Source organism: Leguminivora glycinivorella, chromosome 19 (assembly GCF_023078275.1).
Source record: "Leguminivora glycinivorella isolate SPB_JAAS2020 chromosome 19, LegGlyc_1.1, whole genome shotgun sequence".
Lineage (NCBI taxonomy): Eukaryota > Metazoa > Arthropoda > Insecta > Lepidoptera > Tortricidae > Leguminivora > Leguminivora glycinivorella.
The window spans coordinates 12805030-12826361 of NC_062989.1; the positions used below are offsets into that span (position 1 = coordinate 12805030).

At 39.1% G+C, this 21332-nt stretch overlaps 2 protein-coding genes across 5 annotated transcripts in view; one reads left to right on the top strand and one right to left on the bottom strand.

Moving 5' to 3' along the window:
• The window catches only part of LOC125236272 (unconventional myosin-XVIIIa), a 318921-nt gene that overhangs the window by 252450 nt on the left and 45139 nt on the right, over positions 1 to 21332 (bottom strand). Inside the window, exon 1 of one of the 4 annotated variants that reach the window (XM_048142990.1) lies at positions 1289 to 1407. The exons of 2 other annotated variants lie outside the window; for them this stretch is intronic. The gene's annotated coding sequence lies outside the window, so the exon portion shown is untranslated. Of the gene's footprint in view, positions 1 to 1288; positions 1408 to 21332 lie in introns of those variants that run through there. One more of the 4 variants, XM_048142989.1, reaches the window with a different exon arrangement.
• Positions 5821 to 13680, top strand: LOC125236274. The gene is made up of 3 exons (XM_048142996.1): positions 5821 to 6025; positions 12401 to 12642; positions 13059 to 13680. The coding sequence occupies exons 1-3, from the start codon at positions 5863 to 5865 to the stop codon at positions 13497 to 13499; spliced, it is 846 nt and encodes a 281-aa protein (XP_047998953.1). The 5' UTR covers positions 5821 to 5862; the 3' UTR covers positions 13500 to 13680.

The window sequence follows — 21332 nt, forward strand, 5'->3', positions numbered from 1 at the left end:
TTTTAAGAGAGGTATTTTGTTCAAAGGCCTAAGTCATACATATCACGAAGGTGTTGTTTTTTTTTTCGTTTGAATATAAGTCACACAAAATGACATGGCAAGCCGGCAAGCTGTCTTTATATGACATATACATATACTTAGGTACCTGAGATGAGTGTCGATATGCATGGACCAGTTCAAGTTCAATAAAACCATAAAACACAACATGAAGCAAAATAAAAGAAAACCCAAATTTAGGTATGTGCTAAAAGGCACTTATCATTTTTACACACGCGTATTATACGTATTATTTTGGCATTTTAAGTTAGATTAGACCAGCGGTTCTCAAACTTATTTTCCCATGGAACCCTTTTAGAAAGTAAAACATCTGACGGAACCCTTAATTTTTTTTTATTTTTTATTGCAATCTTTATTTTAATAAGCAATCATGATAGTCAAATCTAATCACTAGATTCTAATGTGAGGTATTACATGGAACTGTTTTTTATTTTTTAACAATTGGTGAATATTTGGTTTTATGGAAGAGAGTTGAAGTTGCATATCAGGTACCCAAAATTCACACGGAGCCCCCAGAGAGGCCTTGCGGAGCCCTAGGGGTCCGCGGAGCACACTTTGAGAATGGCTGGATTAGACACTACCCCGCAATGGAAAATTGGTGGAAAATCGATTAGGATTCAAACCTGGGAAAATAATAAATGAGTTTTGAATATTTTATTTAATGAGATGAGATAAAATGTGTTCATATTCTTTTAGTTGCTTTCCGGTGAAGATAAGACATCGTAACTACCTTGCCGTACGAATCCTCAGAATTTCCAAAATGTATTTAAATTTTAAACTAACTTGGTGTTTGATTAATGTATTTTGTGGTTATAATGAGCAGGTATCTTGTTAATATTATGACAATACATTAAATAACATCCCTAGTTCTATGTTTCTAAATAACGGTCGACACATAAGTCGTAAAATTAATATTTTTACGACTGTAATATTCGCGAATTCTTCGTAATATTACTAAATTGAGACTAATCTCATAAACATGCACAGCATCGGTACAAGTTAATCTTCCAGTCCGTTACCTAATCAATTAGGCAAGTAACGCATAAAATTAATCACTGTGTCACAACGAATCTGTATGTAACAGAGCATAGAAATGTCACTCAGACATTGTTACGGTAGCCTGTCAAGAAACTAGAGCTGTCTCGCTTGACAATTGCTGTCAACGTCGATCTGCACCGTTAACAATAAAAATACCTCTTTATTATATATCACTTTAAAAAAAAACACAAACCACAAAACACTGGCACTTAATAAATCACTTCTTAAAAAAAATCTGTTCGAAGTTCAAATTCGAAGTTCGAATAGTGTTTTCGCGCGTCGGTTAGAGCGCCGGCGCGTGCGCGACGTTCACGGTGTGGATTTTAACTGTTTACGCTTAGAGACGCGAGATACGAGCGATGCAGATTAGGGTGGATCCAGGTGTTAGGTTTTGAGCGGTTTGAGATTTGTGACAAATGATTATGAAGTAATTTGATGTTTTTAATGACACATAAATCAAGTTATGGAGTTGATCAATCTATGTTAGCGTTTATGATAATAGTCAAAAGTAGATACTTAGGTAAGACTTACCTATCATCCATCATCCTCCTTGCGTTGTCCCGGCATTCGCCGCGGCTCATGAGAGCCTGGGGTCCGCTTTGACAACTAATCCCAAGATTTGGCATAGGCACTAGTTTTACGAAAGCGACTGCCATCTGAACTTCCAACCCGAAGGGTAACTAGGCCTGATTGGAATTAGTCCGGTTTCCTCGCGATGGTTTCCTTCACCGAAAACCGACTGGCAAATATCAAATGACATTTGGCACATAAGTTCCGAAAAACTCATTGGTTCGAATTTCGAACCCGCGACCTCCGGATTGAAAGTCGCACGCTCTTACCGCTGGCTGGTTAGACTTACCTATATACTCGTAATATATAATTATGTGGAATTTTATTATTTTTCATGTGTTTATTTTACTTTTACATGTTCTGTAAAAAAGGCCGTATTGGTATATGGACGTCAGAATAGGTCTAGGATACGGTATGGACCGTATATGTCAAAGTCAAAAGTGACGTATCCGATTCATTCATCCATACTTAATATTATAAAGGGGAAGTGTGTGTGTGTGTCTGTTTGTTTGTCCGTCTTTGACGGCAAAACGGAGCGACGAATTAACGTGATTTTTAACCCCCGACGCAAACACGACGGGGTGTCAAAAGTTTGACGTGTCAGTCTGTCTGTCTGTCTGTTTGTCTTTCTGTCTGTGTGTGTGTCTGTCTGTGGCATCGTAGCTCCCGAACGGATGAACCGATTTAGATTTAGTTTTTTTTTATTTGAATTAAAGCTGAGTTAGTCGGGAGTGTTCTTAGCAATATTTCATGAAAATCGGTCTACTATGTCACGGACCTGTAAAAGCTACAAAACGTACAAAAAAGATAACAGTTTTCACAATACACACCCTTAATGCGAATTTGTAACAGTACCTAAAACGTTTCTCACCGATTTTTTCATCACTCCACTTCCCAATTTCATTGACATATTCAAATAACAATAGTAACAATTCAACATAATCCTTTACCCCCCGGTCAGTCAATTAAACATTGGGACAAAAGGGGCAAGGAGCGGATTCACACTCCATCGGGCACCACCCTAATGGTATGGCATTAGCTTCATGTGTGACAATGCGCAGCTCTCGGAGACCGATTTTTGAATTTCGAACGCACGAATTCGCTCGAAATCGTCCGAAAGTCTGTGGAAAACGACGAAATGCTATGTTTGAAAAAGCAGGGCTAGGGGTATGACGGTATGACTACTAGTTTTCGATTCTGTCAGTACAATCTAAATAGCTAGTAGTGCAGATATCATACCTAATATTTATTGTCCACTAAACATGGTATGGTGAAATCTTACGATATTCTTGTGACCAGCCACACGATCTTGACAAAGTCTTGGTTGCGTGCATAGTATTTGTGTGTTATTGTTTCAAATGGAGCTACAATGTCGCTGCGCTAGTAACATAGTCACCGTGTAACTTCTTTACCAAAAGTCGAAGATACTTCTAAGGGACAGATATCGTAAACCTTGCTCCTAATAATACTTCTCATCCTAGCTTTTCCCGAAGCTCGAGTAGGTAAATAAAACGAATATAACTCGAATAAAATAATAAAATATATCTTCTACTGGAGAGTAAGGTAAATATTTACGTAATAACTAATAAATAATATTTATTTTCATCTAAATCCGTAAAGCCCTGATGCGACTAGATATATTTTTAATCACAATACCATCGCCGCCGGAATCCCCAGCATTCTACAAAGAGATCCGAATGGCGATGCAAGAATTAATTAGGCCCATTATGTCGGCAGCCTTTATTTATAGAGTCAATGTGTCTTTCCATTATAAAGGACCCGGGAGGAAGGGGGAAGGATGGGTTCTTCAAGAGCAATAAGGTTATAACCACAGATATAGGAAGAAGGAGATCGTATATGCCGGGCGCATTGTATTGAACCCACACAAAGCACACGCACTTGTAAATGGTCGCTCTTGTGTGCTCGCATGTACATGCAACGTGTGGACGACCAGCGAGTCATCATGCACTTCACGCAGAAACGCATACACATAATGACCACCATATGCTCAATGATATACAACTGTCAACTGTTGTCCGCTCTCTAGTATTATATGCTCTGAGGTTATAATATTCTTCTTCTTCTGGTGCCATGTCCATCTAATGGGCGTCGGCGGTCAAATATAACCATCTTAAAAGATTACAGAAATTCTAATATAATTATGTCCTTATTGTATTGCCTATGAAGTACTTATAAGGAACCTTCAGGCATGGAACGCCACAAATACCCAGACGACTTTGGGGAGGTTTTATTTTGGTTTCACGCTTCTGTAAGGAATAATGGTCGCAGTTTTGCGCTAATTACAGTTGATTAACTCTGGATATGGAGTATCTAAGTGAAAGCCCATTTATAGTAAAACAAAAAAATGTCTGCGGCGTTCTTAAGACTCTGTAGTTTACGGCAAGCTCAGATTTCCATACCAAAGTAGGTACGCCTTGTTTTAAACGACTAGCTCATTGCTTTGAAATTTTGTGATTACAGTGGCATTGAGTATCTGTCTGTAATTAGTTTTATTTATGAAGCGACTAGCTTTTTCCCGCGGCTTCGCTCGCAATAGAAAGAGACAAAAAGTAGCCTATGTCACTCTCCATCCCTTCAACTATCTCCACTTAAAAAATTACGTCAATTCGTCGCTCCGTTTTGCCGTGAAAGACGAACAAACAAACATAGACACACACTTTCCCATTTATAATATTAGTATGGCTTCTCTTTCTTATATTTCAGTTGCATTGCAAATTGTACCTTTCAACTAGGGAAGAAATCATTTTTTTGTTTTATAAAGAAGGTAATCACATTACTACTTATACTATTTAGTAGGTATATCCATACTAATATAAATGGGGAAGTGTGTGTGTGTTTGTTTGTCCGTCTTTCACGGCAAAACAGAGCGACAAATTGACGTGATTTTTTTAAGAGGTGAATTTTTTCTACTTTTTGTCTCTTTTTAACGCGAGCGAAGCCGCGGGCAAAAACTAGTAAATTATAAACTGAAATACCTAGATACCACAACCAAATAAAAATCGATCAAGTCAACTCGGTAGAGGTGGTTTAGACTTTTTAGATGGTTTAGGAGGAGGTTAATCGACTAAGCCGCGCGTAAACTTCAGTTTTCACCGGGTTCGATTCCCGGCTTTGCCACCAGTTTTTTTATTTTTTATTTATTATAAATGGGCTTACTCTTGGACTTAATAGTGTTTTGTTTAATGTATGGCAACTGCCTATTTCAGTTTGTATCTATTTGTATATTGGATTAATTTGTAGGTTCCCTATTACATTTTTGTCTAAAAAGATAATTATTTTTCTTATTCTTAAACGAATACATATAACGTATTCTAAATATAGGCGTGCTCCTATCTTCATATCTTATCAGTAATAAGCTCACAACAAACTCACACAAGACTAAGCTCAAACAAAGAGAGCTTTTGATAAGAATGGTATTTTGTGCTTAGGTGAGTCGTGGGTTATCGTTATAGCGGGCTTGTAAATGCTTTTTTTTTAATTATTATTATTTATTTATTCTCAGAAAAAGGTACATTTATACAGTAACACGTGTCCCACAAAACGGTTTACACAGTTTGACTGTGGGATCAGGATAAGACTATTGAAATTCGAATTGTAGTTAAAAATCTTTTGGATACCAAATAGTAGCTTCAGCCTGTATGTATATCTTATCAGTTGTGTTGTAGAAAAATTCTTTCAGCATAGAAATTTGCGCTGAGCCTGGCCAGTCATTAACTATGGTACACAATACTGCCAAAGTTCGAAGTCAAAAAAATTTGGAAAAGTCACACATATTAACTAAAATAATCTTTAAAAATAAAATAAATAAACCTCAGTCTCCAAAATAACTTGGCTTCCGAATTTAACAAAAAACATATTTTCTTGTGCCATCTAGCGGCAATTTCCCAAACTATATTAATATAATCGTCTCTCACTAGATGGCGTTACTACAGATTGAAAACAGCGCCATCTAGTGCTGAATAGCAAATTTGCCTGCACCGACACCTTCAAGCACATGTAACGTAAGTGCCACTACTCGCAAAGAGATGGCGCTAACATGCAGACACTGTAGCAGCTAAAGAAAATCTGTGACTGGCAACACTGCTCGTGACGTCGTGCTGCACAGCGCGGCTATTTTCGTTCGTGATAGGCAGGCAGACATTTTGTTTTGAAGTTGTGACGCACGCGAAAACGAGAATGCCTTTGAACGCGGTTGGCTGGAGCACCGAAGAAGATCAAACTTTAGCTGAATTAGTGCAACCTCACAGTTTTTTGTACAACGTTCTTGATCCCTCGCGAAAGAATATTTTAGCAAGAGAAGCTACATGGCAGAAAATAGCTCAATCATTGGACAAGCCAGGTAAGCGAAATATGAATTTGTATCGTTAGCGAGTGAAAAGTTGTGCTGCACCGCACATCAGTGTGAAAATAAAATACGCCTATAACAGTTTTGTAGGCGATTCCGGGTCAGTTTTGAACTTAAATTTCACATCATATTGTTAAAATATAGCGTCAAATAGTTGAAAATTTATACGAGTTGCTGTCTTATGAAATGTCTACGTCAGAGTCTAAAATAGTTGACAGGGCTGTTAGTGGAGTAAAAGTAAGGTACCCTGGACATAATTCAATAACTCGTCCTTTTTGATATTTTATTGGGTATTATTATTAAGCATCAAATAGTAATTATGTACATAGATAAAAAAAAAGACGATCGTATTCATATCTTATAAAAATCATGAGATAAAGTACATTATCCCACTTTTCGCTAACAGCAAAATAGTTAACCGAAAACTTTGTTAGATTAACTTTGTGGTGCACTCAGATGCGATCAGTTATTAGCGATATTACACAGAAAATAAATCTGATTGTGTACTTTTTTTTACCGTTTTCATTTAATGTGAATATCTAGGTAGGTAAAAATGGTGACCATGATATATATATCAATTTGCATTGTATTAAGTATATATAGACATTTAACACCGATCTTAAACATATATTTTTAACGCTTAAATAAACATGAATTTCTCAGTAGGTATAAATTGTAACTGAGATTTTTTTGCTTAAGACCAGGTTTTTGTGTACTATAATCATGATTTTATCAAAATTAATACTGTGAAGGTCGCGCTTAAGAAACTGTAAATGTCAGTAATTTAAAAGGGTGCAAAGTTGTCGTAGAGCGGCTGTCGCGGGGCGGGGGAGCGCGCGGGGCGCGGGCCTGGGAGAGCGCGCCGCGCACCGGCCGCGTCACCGCGGCGGATCGGTTAATAGGTTAGGGACGTAAGGTACCGGCCACACCAGAGCGTCGCGTGTCTCGGGGCGCGCAACGGACGTCCGCGCCACGCCACCTGAGTGTAATTCAAAAATCGTCTCCTCAGTACATTTTGTATAGGAAGGACGTAAGACGCGCCCCAGGCGGCGTGGCGCGCGCCGCGCCGCCTGGGACTTGGTGCCAATAGGACCATCTCGGGGTTATACCCGTTCGATTAAAAAAAATAATTTGAAAATCGGTCCACGATTCTCGGAGATATCGAGTAACAAAAAAACCGGCCAAGAGCGTGTCGGTCCACGCTCAGTGTAGGGTTCCGTAGTTTATCGTATTTTTCTCAAAACAATTTTCCTAGAAATTCTTTATAAAGTTCTACTTTTTTGATCTTTTTTCATATTTTTTTAAACATAAGGTTCAAAATATAGAGGGGGGGGGGACGCACTTTTTTTCCTTTAGGAGCGATTATTTCCGAAAATATTAATATGATCAAAAACCGGCCAAGAGCGTGTCGGGCCACGCTCAGTGTAGGGTTCCGTAGTTTTCAGTATTTTTCTCAAAAACTACTGAAGCTATCAAGTTCAAAACAATTTTCCTAGAAAGTCTTTATAAAGTTCTACTTTTGTGATTTTTTTCATATTTTTTAAACATATGGTTCAAAAGTTAGAGGGGGGGGACGCACTTTTTTTTTCTTTAGGAGCGATTATTTCCGAAAATATTAATATTATCAAAAAACGATCTTAGTAAACCCTTATTCATTTTTAAATACCTATCCAACAATATATCACATGTTGGGGTTAGAATGAAAAAAAATATCAGCCCCCACTTTACATGTAGGGGGTACCCTAATAAAACATTTTTTCCATTTTTTATTTTTGCACTTTGTGGGCGTGATTGATATACATATTGGTACTAAATTTCAGCTTTCTAGTGCTAACGGTTACTGAGATTATCCGCGGACGGACGGACGGACGGACGGACGGACGGACGGACAGACAGACATGGCGAAACTATAAGGGTTCCTAGTTGACTACGGAACCCTAAAAACGATCTTAGTAAAAGTAAACCCTTATTCATTTTTAAATACCTATCCAACAATATATCATACGTTGGGGTTGGAATGAAAAAAAAAAATCAGCCCCCACTTTACATGTAGGGGGGTACCCTAATAAAACATTTTTTTCCATTTTTTATTTTTGCACTTTGTTGGCGTGATTGATACATTGGTACCAAATTTCAGCTTTCTAGTGCTTACGGTTACTGAGATTATCCGCGGACGGACGGACAGACAGACAGACAGGGGGAAACTATAAGGATTCCTAGTTGACTACGGAACCCTAAAAAACATTCAGTCGAATTGAGAACCTCCTACTTTTTTTGAAGTCGGTTAAAAAAACAACCTTTATTGCCGGCCGGCAAACGGCTAACCGATTGAAACAGAAACATAAATGAAAAGAGAGGGCGAACGGCGACACCTGTGTGTCGGCGATTTCAAAGGTAAGCGCACGTGCACCCGATCTCGCTACCTACGCCCAGGTGCGGGCGCGGCTTTCGACCTTCGCGCCGTGCAATAGAATTTAATGTCGGCTGCTCGTGTGCGGTCTGTTTGTTTTATAGAGTGGCGGCATTTTCAACATCAAAGGTGAGCCTATTTTGTGCAAAATTCTGTTATATCAATAACTTCTTACGTCACTAGATTATCGACTTTGAATGTCGAGTATATTTATAGTATCATCACTTTATTTCAGTGTACGAATTTCGTATGTGTTAAAAATCATTGTTCTAGCTTCATAAACCAGGGAGGAAATAATGGAGAGCGTTTATATGTCTTGTTTTGCCTTAATTCAATATCATCACATATTTTTGTTGCTGATAAAATAATACATCCTATATATCAAGGCCTTGTAGCTCGGCGAAAGAATCGTGATCGCGGAGTGCGCCGGCACTGATTATAATTATTTTGTCCAGTTATTATAATAACCTATACAAAAAGTACCGATAGAATAGGTATTCTAATCTATATCTGCATAGAACTATTTAAAACAAACCACAAAAGTTCATAGTTGATCGTTATTGGTACAGTCAGCAACTCAGCTGTGAATACAGATAAAGTGCCAAATATATGTATACACATACCTTAATGTACCAAGTACCAACACTTGTACAGGAAATAAAATACTCTATACATATTTTTGGCACTTTGTCTTGCCAGCTGTGTTGTTGACTGTACACGATCTAAAAAGGAGCCGAACGGTTATTATAATTACGCGGCGACTTGCGTAGTCGGCGGCCGCGCGATACATAGTGCTGTCTCTGTTCAGGCCCCGTAGCCGAATGCCATTTCTCCGACGCGAAACGAAAACGAAACGCAGACTGGCTCTGTCGCGCCAATACGCAAGAGCGATAGAGATAGATATCTACTAGCGTTTCATTTCGTGAGCGTTTGTGCCATTCGGCTACGCACCCTGTTCTCACTACCACGAATTTGAAGAACAATATTGCTGTCTCTCTCAATCTTTAGGCGTCATTCATATATTACGTCATACTAAATGTGACAATCCATGTTAAAGGATTAAAAAAGCGTGACATTGGGGGGTCCAAATAGTAGTCCATAAACCACGTCTTTGACCAACGTGATCAATCTCTGTCACTCTTTACGTCTTTACTAACAGAAATTTAAATAACAATAGTGCTATCTCTGTCACTCTTTACTAACAGAAATTTAAATAACAAAAATGCTATCTCTGTCACTCTTTACTACCAGGAACTTAAATTATTATAGTGCTATCTCTATTCTCTGTCACTCTTTACTATCAGGAACTTAAATTGTTATAGTGCTATCTCTGTCACTCTTTACTACCAGGACCTTAAATTATTATAGTGCTATCTCTGTCACTCTTTACTGTGTGCGGGAAGTGCACATACCACGAGTTTGACTAACATGAGTGCTATCTCTATCACTCTTTACTACCAGGAACTTTAATTATGATAGTGCTATCTCTGTCACTCTTTACTACCAGGAACATAAATTTTATTATTACAATGCTATCTCTGTCACTCTTTACTACCAGGAACTTAAATGATTATAGTGCTATCTCTGTCACTCTTTACTGTGTGCGGGAAGTGCACATACCACGAGTTTGACTAACATGAGTGCTATCTCTGTCACTCTTTACTACCAGGAACTTAAATGATTATAGTGCTATCTCTGTCACTCTTTACTTCTAGGAACTTAAATATTTTTTTCGGTTTCGGTTTTGGTCTTGGTTTCGGTGTCGGTTTTGGTGTAGGTTTCGGTCTCGGTTTCGGTTTCGATTTCGGTTTTCGTTTCCATTCCCGTTTCGGTTTCCGTTTTCGTTTTCAGTTTTGTTTTTGTTTAAACTAACAGAACTAAAACTAAAACCAAAACCAAAACCAAACCAGAAACGGGAAACCGAACACGGGAAACCGGATATCGGATACCGTATATCGGATGCTGGTTACCGGTTACTGTCTACCGTTTACCGGATACCGGTTACCGTCTACCGGTTACCGGTCACCGTTTACCGGATAACGGTTAACGGTCATTGGTTACTGGTTACCGGTTACCGGTCACCGAATACCGGAGACCCGTCACCGGTTACCGGTTACCGGATACCGGTTACCGGATACCGGTTACCGGATACCGGTTACCGGATACCGGTTACCGGATACCGGTTACCGGTTACCGGTTACCGGATACCGGTTACCGGTTACCGGTTACCGGTTACAGGATACCGGTTACCGGTTACCGGTTACCGGATACCGGTTACTGGGTACCGGTTACCGGATACCGGTTACCGGATACCGGTTACCGGATACCGGGTACCGGTTACCGGATACCGGATACAGGATACAGGATACCGGATACCGGTTACCGGTTACCGGTTACCGGTTACCGGTTACCGGTTACCGGTTACCGGTTACCGGTTACCGGGTACCAGATACCAGAAACCAGGTTTTGATTTCTGGTTTCTCATGTTACAACGTGTATAGATTAGTCGATACCAAGTCGGACACTTCCGATTAGGCGATTTCGGCTCGCATTGTTACGCAGCATTCGAGTGTTGAGTTTCTCACACATGAGGCCCCCTAATAAAATTTGTACCACTCATATTATTGATTTGACTCTCGCAACACAAACACCTCATGCCCACACAAATACACACAAAATAAAATCATTCACAAACTTCAAATCATTCAAAAACTCAACAGTCACACGCGCTCCTCGCGGTCCTCTAAGAACTCCCTCGCGAGAGTCGACACTTCAAAATGAAGCGACATCGCATCGGCTCATCATCCACAAATCCGAAAAGATCCACCGATAAATTTGTACCGGAAAGACCTCACCGCGACAATGTCATATTACCCAAATTACTTCAAAAATCCTCTGAAAGTGAAACAGTTCATTAGGTTTACCGTAAGAGTGAGTGAGACAGACACGCACTGTGCTTCAAATTTGCCTCGCCAAAATACGTTACACACGACTCGAAAGAATACAGTCTTAAGCGCCGCAAGCTTTCATACATATTACGTTGTTGTGATCCAAGCATCTCGTCAAGCTCGATAGGTACTATTATTGAGCTAACGACTTGACCAGTTTAACGTGACCTATCGGACTAATTGATTTGTATGACTTTTGTCACTTGTAATAAGGGAGCTCTCTTATACTGGACGGTGAAATATTTGTTATCGAAGCGTTTTGAAAACGCGGCGCCCTTGATATCGCAGAGCGAAACACGTGTTGACGACTCGCCGCCCGTTCCCGCTACTACTATACTAGCTATACCTACTCTGTGCACGACCTTATTCTGCAGGTAATAACGTTCATATTAAAGCGCAAGTAAGAAAAATATCAATTAAGTAATGAATCTTACATATTTGTTGTTTAATTGATTTCGTATAGTACTAAGAATATATTAACGGCAAAATTTACCATCTTTCAATTTAGTTAGGTATTTTTCCTTTCCTAAAATTATCAATATTTAAGATTTTGAACAAGCGCCAAAAGTATTGGTATAAGTTTTAATAATTTATCAACACACGTAATATTATATTCATAATAAATTGCAGGATTACGGTTAACAATATTTTCTAGTGAAATACGCCTGAAAATGTGTAACTTACTAAACCTTCTTTATAAATGATAGTTCTGTATGAATTATTTATAAAAATTAGATGTTTTTATATGAAATGCAGGTGTCACAACATAATACAAGCACTTTTTCCGGATTACATTTAATACTTTAGTTATAAAATCAAAAAATATTCAAAGTTCGTTTTTATTTTTTTTTAAATTGAATCAGAACCCTAATTTGATTAATAATTTGTATTTTAACTATCACTAATGATACTTTATACGACAGAAAAAGAAAATTACGGTTATCGAATTATGTCCAGGTCAAGCTATTTTTCCTGGTCTATGTGTCTAAAAACAAAAACATTAAATTTCAGTTGAAGAATGCAAGAAGCGTTGGCGCGGTCTACGAGATGGCTACATGAGGAGTCGGCGGGTGGGCACCATGCACAAAACGAAAGCACCCGTGTTCGAGAAAATGCAGTACCTTGATGAGACTTCCATGGACACTGAGACAGTGCTCGAGGAGGCTACTATGGAGGACGAGGAGCAGCAGGTTCAGGAGGAGCAGGTCGTTACGGAGCAGCAAGTTATTACTGACAGCCAGGAGTATTATGAAGTAAGTTTGACAGTGAAATAGGGTGAATGACCTCAACTACTGCTTATATATTATGATAACAGAATGCCTGAATTTGATAAGCCTATAGAGTTGCCATTTCCATAGCGAAGATTGTATTACTATCCCAGGCCCAGGCTTAGTGACATATCCATATTACTATTTAATGACAAAAATAGTTGACAAATTACTAAGTATAAATAACTGATCTGTTGGACAGATTAAGGCAATAAATTGGCATATGAAGTAGTGTTAGTGTGAGAAGGCACTCAGATAGCTCCTAGTAGTAGTTTTATACAGTGAGTAAATATTACTGTAGTTAATGTATACATAAACAAATAGGATATAAGCTCAAAGAACTGAGAACGTATCATAAAATGTAGTAAACACAACTAATTTGGCAAAATGTATGTTTCCAGATCACAGTGGTGGACGGCCCAACCGAGCAACACCAACAACTGAAGCAGCCACTCTTCAAAATATTGCCAAAAACAGAAATTATAACCAACGAGCCACCTAAGAAAGTGGTCAAGAAAGCCGGCAGAAAGAAATCTGTGCCAATGCCTCGTAACTTGCAACCGATCAAGATTCTGCCAAAACCAATACTCATGAACGGACCGAAACTGCTCCGATATGTGGAGGAACCTAAAACTCCCGAGCAAAGAAGCCAGACCCTGGACAAACTTATAGAAAAGGTGCTAAAAGAGAACACAAATGAAATAGACGTGTTCTTCAGAAGTATGGCAGCCAGTGTAAAGAAATTACAGCCAAATTTAATACCTAAAGTAAAAATGGAAGTGTGCAATGTCATCGCAAAATATGAAATGCAGAGTTTTGACAGAAACCCACAGAATTTTTAGGTTACTTGTGATGTACAGGGTGTTTAAGACTTGTCAGTGGAGTGGATTGTTTTAGTTATTGTTAGTATTTAAGAGTTTTAATATTATGATTTGACATACAAAGTATGGAGCTCTTAGTATATTACGACTGGAAAGTGGTATTACTGATCCTGTGTCTGAATAAATGGCATAATATATCTTATTTTTTGTATCATTATAAATCACCTCTGTATTTTTTTATATAAGTTAGCCAGCAGAGGATCTGTATCCATTGTTTGGGTTATTATTATTATATCATCTTGCCATTATTTGACTGAGCTCAAACTTCACATAGACTAAAGCTGTGTGGCAATGCAACATTTTTTTTGTTCTTGCTATGTCGGTGGCAAACAAGCCTACGGTCCACCTGATGGAAAGTGGTCACCGTAGCCTATGGACACCTACAACTCAAGGGGTGTCACATGCACGTTGCCAACCCATTAGAAACTCGTACACTCCCCTTTGCTGCATTAAGTACACAGCAAAAAGGAGTGTACATGTACAAGTTCCATGGTAGCACTGAGCTGATTAAACGAGACACATGCAGCCATATGAAGAGGAACTCTGTTATAAAACGAAAGTATTTTATATTTAGGTTTGTTAGAATTGCCCCAATGCATATAGTTGCCTGAAAGACCAGTTTAGTCGGCGCTAAAAACTTATCAAAAATTAAGTTTTATGTACGAGTATGCATTTTTACTGCCAAGTTAGTGCGAAATTAGTATAAAAAACATCTACTTTGTGGCATGCATATGCACCTGTTTGACATTACGTAAAGAACAGGTCCCAAAGCCGCCCGACCTCGGCACGTTTCGGAATGTCGGCTAGGCCAGCGTAGGCTATAACGATGCTAGGCTAGGCCCGACTGATGCCAAACGCATTCATCGCTTGTCATATCTAGATCATGTCGAGCGAATTATTAACACTTTCGAAACCGGGCTCTACGCGGCGCTACGACATTTTCGCTACATACGGGGAAACCCATGTAATCGGCTACGCTTCTACGAGCGGTGTACCCGACAGTCGGGTTCTTGGTAGCGAAAGTGAGTACTGGATTTGTTTGCTCTCTCGGGTAGCATTTGATTTGCGTCAATTCTACCATTTGTATTTTTAAATTCGATGGGTATGGTACGGTTACTGGTGTCATCGCAATGACATACTACTGAACCTACAATACAATTTCATATAATATACAGGGTGTCCCGTAAACCAACGCTAAAATTGAAAAGGGTGAAAAAAAAAAAAAATATTGAAGACACACACAGATCAACCTAGCCCTAAACTAAGCAAAGCTTGTACTATGGGTGCTAGGCGACGATGTACTTATATAGATAAATACAATACTTAAAAAACATCCATGACTCAGGAACATTTGTGCTCGTCACACAAATAAATGCCCTTATCGGAATTCGAACCCGGGACCGCGGCTTAGCAGGCAGGGTCACTACGCACTAGGGCAGACCGGTCGGTCGTTTATTCGGTATTAGTAAATAGACAAGCTCTCTTCCTGCGCGTTTTTCTAGAGCTAGGGAACTATTACGCCACGGCTTACGCGTTGAAAATTATCTGCGTTGTACTGCTGTCAATTCATGTCAGTATCCAAACATACGGACTTCCTGACACTTTCAACCGGACATCAAGCCGACTGAGCACATTAAAACCGATGGGAGGGTCACCTTTCCCCCAAACAAGGCAGCTATTCCGATGTATTGCGCAATGCGCATATACAGGCCACGGGGTGTTTGGCACATGATATGACAAAATTTATGGGGGGTTTGTGGTGTCGTTTCCTTCCTTTTCGTCCTTGGAACTCTGGTCCTAGAAGCCACGGTTCTCGAGATAAGATTGCAGGGATATTCCAGCCGGCCTAGCCAAAGCGATAATCGTTCACGCTCCGTGACGAACGAAACGTCGTAAGTATTGACATGTAACGATCTGTTATCAAAAATAAATTTCATTTCATTTCATTGTCACTTCGACTAGTAAAAATAAAATATGAGTTGCGTTCTCGTTCTTGACTTGAAGCAGATTATGGACTCGCAGGAGAATGTGCGAAGCCTATTTTTGACATAACTACGTTTTAAAATCATTGGCGCATATCATACATTTGTATCATACTTATCATAGTACTAATGATAAAATACAGATTTCTGTAGGTTATTAAGGCACCTAACGTCTTTAATACAGTAGACATAAAATGCCCCTACGGTGTGTCCAGTTTAATGTGAACGGGGGTGTTGAAAGAGCTTATCTTAATGTCCTATTCGAGTCGTTTAAGATGTTTCTGGGGGCATTAGAGATAATTAAAATTGATGTTTAATGTGTGAGGGAGCGTCTTCTAATAAAAGGGAATGTGGTAGTAATATGTTAAGTTTTTTCTTTAGCACTATCTTATACGGGATGCTGTTTAATGTCAGTTACATGTATCGTGTGTGGCCATAAATAATATGGCGTAATTTTCCATGAACATTTCCTGAACTTATTATATTTATAGACATGTACCCAGAGTGGAGGATAACGCTGCCATTTAATGCGTAATATATTATAGGGAAGTAATTAACTTGACTTAATTGTTTAAGACGATTCATGCTCAACTAGCTCTTATAATTATTATTAAAATACAGATATAGTTACATTATTTATTAATCTCTCATCCAGTTATTTTTTTTCCTACATTCATGTGTGTGCACAGTTTGAAAGTTTTTTTTTAATTTCTATTCTTTTTACCCAAGCTATACTTTAGGTCTAGTTCGCGCTCAAAATTCCCGAGTATCCTGATTTCATGCACGACCCGGAGGGCGAGGTATCTAGATAGGTCACCGCGCCGCTGTCACTCAAACGATTACGTCCACAACCCGATAATTGCTAGGTAATGGACTTGATAAGCTCCATGGTTACCCTATTTTAGGCCTAGTTCGCGCACAAAATTCCCGGGCATCCTGATTTCATGCACGACCCGGGGGGCGGGGTGTCTAGACGGGGTCGCCGCCCCGCTATCAGTCAAACGATTACGTTCACAAGCCGATAATTGCTAGGTAATGGACTGCCTTGATAAGCTTTGGTTACGTGTACTTTGCCTAGTACTAGCACGCGGTAAGTACGAGTATTTCATACAAACAGAACAGCTATTCTGATTCGTACTGACGGGAATCGGATAGCAATAGCACCATTCCGGGGAAGCAATGTAGCTATGCCAAGAAGATGTCAGACAAAATTAAAACAGTAAAGGACTGAGGGATGAAAAGTCCAACACCGCCAGCGCCCTGCATTTACTAACTGATAAAGTTATATAATCAACTATTTGCCTATCTTCACGATTTACTCGTAATATTTAACTTTATGATTAAGTAGTTTGCTCATTCGTGAGGCAAAGTTAATAAAATTTTGTCACGAATCGCAAAAGTTATTTAATATAAAACACATCATAAATACATAGTATTCTAGCATTTGTATCAAACAAGCTCACCTCACGTTTATATCCAAGCTATTTATTTTAGCTCGAATACAGAATTCCTCAAAGACCCTCAACTTAGATGCTACGTAAGCCCCTCAAAGGCACATAACATAACCTGTCAAAGCAAGTAAATATTTATTGTAAACCACGTAGAGAACATCAAAGGCATTCTCGCAAAGGATCACGACCAGTCTATACACTATGTAAACAGTGCAAACTAAAGCTAGGCATTGCATAGGACATGCACGTATATACGACTAGGTTAGGTAGGGGATCTACAGTGAATAACTGAGTTCTATTGTATTCAACCCTAAGTTTAGTAAGTGTAGTAATAGTTCCATTATATTTTTTTAGTGAGAACTGTTTAGGAAATAAGCGAATGTTTTATTGTGTGTTTGAAACATTGTCTCCTGCTCGTTTATTTCTGTTTGCTTTCCATATGAATAAAATAATTAAAGTGATAAAGAAAAATTCCCGCAATTCCCATACTTGGGTGTTCACTGTTCACGGTAAAAGCTCAAAGATGTGTCGTAGGACATTCACCGAAACGTTAAATGCCCCAAAAGGACGTAAGTTTGCAGTTTTTTGTGCGTAATTTACGTCTTTTTTGTCTTCAAAACCATGATGTTATTCACAAAGCGCACCGAGAGTATCGTCATTGTCTTCTTCTCTAGCGTTAGGATTTTCAAAGACTTAAAATCCCGACCAGAGTAGTTTTCTCATCTATTCCGTGCGGCGGATGTCAGAATGAAAGCCAAGTTTAAGTAAGTTTTTTTGCAAAAAGATCATTTCTGGAACAAGCTTTTATCGCCGACTGTACCTTACAGTCGGCGATAAGTCTTTCAACAGTCATCTGCTGCTTTCCGAGGTGTTTCTAAAAAGTTAAAAACCCCTTACTCGATGCGGATACGACGTTTCATAATAGAGTTCCTATGACCATCCTTTCTGCTCCATCATCACTATCATCAGATCAGCTCCATGATACCATAATATTGCATTGTCACGTGATTTACATTTGTGTGCAAAATTTCAGATCAATCAGAAACCGGGAAGTGGGTCAAATTTAGCTTCTACCTTTTGACCCAAACTAACATACTACAAGGCAAGTTAAATAAAAGCTTGTAAAATTAAATAAAGAATGCAAATACACACGTACCACACGTAACATGCAGAATCAAACCCCCAACTGTGATTCCAAACTCGTAGAAGTTTTTTCTGATCGGAGGAACCGATTTACACTGGTCCTAAGCCTGAGCCAATACTCGTATCCTCGTACCTAATATCCGTGCACACATCAAATATGCATAGAGGCGAGACAAGAGTCCTCAGAGTCCCGACTACTAGACTGAGTGGCTGGATGAATAGTGCGTGGATTCCCACTGTCGGCACTAACGATGCACTTGGGATTGGGAGTCTTGGGACTACTATTATCCAGTGCTAGTGTAGTTTTTATCTGACACACACGGTATTAAAGAAAAGAGATGAAGGCAATCGTGATTTCTTTATTTAGTTCTCTCTATAGCTCTTAGGGACTCTGCAGGGCAAGCACATGATTAGCGCAATAGTAGGTACCTATCAGAATGGGTTTGAATGGACCAGCCGCTGCTAGTACCTAATATATCTCTAGCAGCAGCGGCTGGTCCATACAAGCCGATTCCCACCGGCTTGCCTAATATTGATTAGGTACTAGTAAAGTATAGTATGAATTTTCTGAGATGAACGTTTCGCTTTAGCCGTAATCTGTTAAACAAAGGCCTTTGTGTCTATTGTTGACGGCGGCTAGCTCCCGTTTAAACGGCACGTGCTATAGTCTCAGTGTAGTTAAAAAGCAGCTATCATGATAGCAATAAGGTTCAAATTTATTAAACAGTTTGCAGTATGCAGGTAACTTTTTTTGAAGATGACAAAACGTGTTATCTCCGAAAGGGCTTTTTATGGATTTGAACCTTATTACTATCATGATAGTTGCTTTATAACTACACTGAGACTATAGCACGTGCCGTTTAAACGGGAGCTAGCCGCCGTCAACAATAGACACAAAGGCCTTTGTTTAACAGATTACGGCTAAAGCGAAAAGTTCATCTCAGAAAATTCATAATATACCTAATGTTAAGTTAGGTTTCTTTTTGCTCAGTGTTGCCTAGCAGAAATTTTCATTAGCCGCCACTGATCTCTAGTAAATATTAATGACAAGTCAATATCGCGGTGGGTGAGATTCTATAGATGTGTTTAGCCCTGCTGCTGGTATACAAATCCAATAGCGTTTACAAGAAAAAAAAGTTATTAACCCGTATTGCCGGAAATAAACAAAAACGACCTTGAAATCGCTGTTTCATTGACCACATTAATCTCACATCAAAACGTACCGAATGGCTTAAAACTCGTTTCCAAATATCTGCAATTAAAGGACCGATCAATCTTCCTGCGTGACTCACTCATTCGTTCATTCATTGTCGAGCATTAGTAGTATTGGGGTCGCCCATTGTTTAGGCTAGGGACTGATTGTACAGGGTGCTTGATGCAGTTTTATATGAAATACTTGCTTTTGCCCGCGGCTTCGCTCGCGTCAGAAAAAGACAAAAAGTAGCCTATGTCACTTTCCAACTCTTCAGCTATCTCCACTTAAAAAATCACGTCAATTCGTCGCTCCGTTCTGCCGTGAAAAACGGGCAAACAAACAGACACAGACACACACACTTTCCCATTTATAATATTAGTATGGATATTTAGTCCGCGACTTTTTAATCAAAACAGGTCAGAATAAACTCTATGATAGACTTTTACCAATCTTTTTTATGTGATAGGAGGCAACGAGCAGACAGGTCATCTCATGTTACGTAAGCAAACCTCAACTAAAACATAACCTTTTAAGTAACTTGAATGCCTAAAAGCTCGGCCACACATGCGCGTTTTGAGAGCGGAGCGCTAGCTGAGCGTCAGCGGAGCGCAATGATAGCGGTGCGCTGGACGAACGCTGGCGTTGCGCCCAGAGGACGCCGGCGAGAACTAACGAGCGCGGAATGTGCGCGGATTGCGAGGCCAACGCTACGCTATCAAAACGCTTTGTGTGTGGCGGAGGCTTTAATGCACTCAGAACAATTGTTAGCTCATTCATACCTATAGATACAAATAATGCCTATAGCAGAATAAGGTACATTTTTCTATAGGCATCATGTGGGTGGCAAACAAGTATATAACCCGTCGTAGATACGATAGGAAGTATACGTCTGATCTAATCATCTATGACTCAATGCTATTGTTTACGTAAATATGCATTATTGTCTCACTATTGTAAAGAACATTTCAGTTACGCATGATATGATATCGGTCTATACTGTACTTCGTAAATAATCAAAATATGCATTATTCTTTAGCTATTGTAATGAAAATTCCCGATTTTGTGCGTAATATCAGCCAATCCTATCCTTTAGATGTGAGTTTAAGTAGTTTAATTGATGGAATCACTCATTGTTTATGCTAGGGGTATAAGGGGTAGATACGCCATGTCCCGGCAATCCCGACATTGTTGGAACCCTGAGCATGAATAAGGGGCTGAGATTTAGACCTCGTTAACTCAAGTTAACACTATGGGACCGTCGCAACCTTTGACATGTGTCAAAATTGTGGGGCTTGTCACAATTATGTGATTGGCAATCTTTTCTCACTTTTTTTTTATTACTATTTACTTAACCACCCAGGCTTTTCTTAACATTTTTCTGTTCCTAAAGAACACCACACAGACTTTATCACACACAAAGTAATGTTTTACAGTCAGAAAAAATAAATGTAGTCATATATAACTGCAGTCTAATGATTTGATGGACATTGCGCTCATAAATATTTCATGAGGACTATTTTGTAATTCATATCTGTTCTGACCGCAAGAAAAACTCACTTTATGTAGGAGTAGGGAGTAAACCATGCAGTATATTGCGTTATTTTGATATTTTATAACATTAGACCGGTTCTTGCATGATTTGCACCAACATAATATCATATGGGTCACAAAACTATAAATATAATCGTTAGGTACTAATACTGTTTTTATTCATCCTATTTGCCACACATACGAGTAGTAGGTAACTTTGAAAGTAACAGAAAGACAAACTAAATAGTAGCATAATATTCGTGGCATTTCTATTTCTACTTATTGTAGTATAAGGATAGTCAGATGCTCAGAATTACTCTTACTTTGATACTTATACAGAGTCAAGATACTGGTCAATTGGTTTCGCTGTGTCCGAGTATCACCCCAATGCCCACAGCCCACACCAACTGACATAGACTTACGACCTCTAATTCATTTATTTTTCCCGTCTTCTGCACTCTTCGCTAAAAGGTCTAAAGGAAAGCACTTCTTT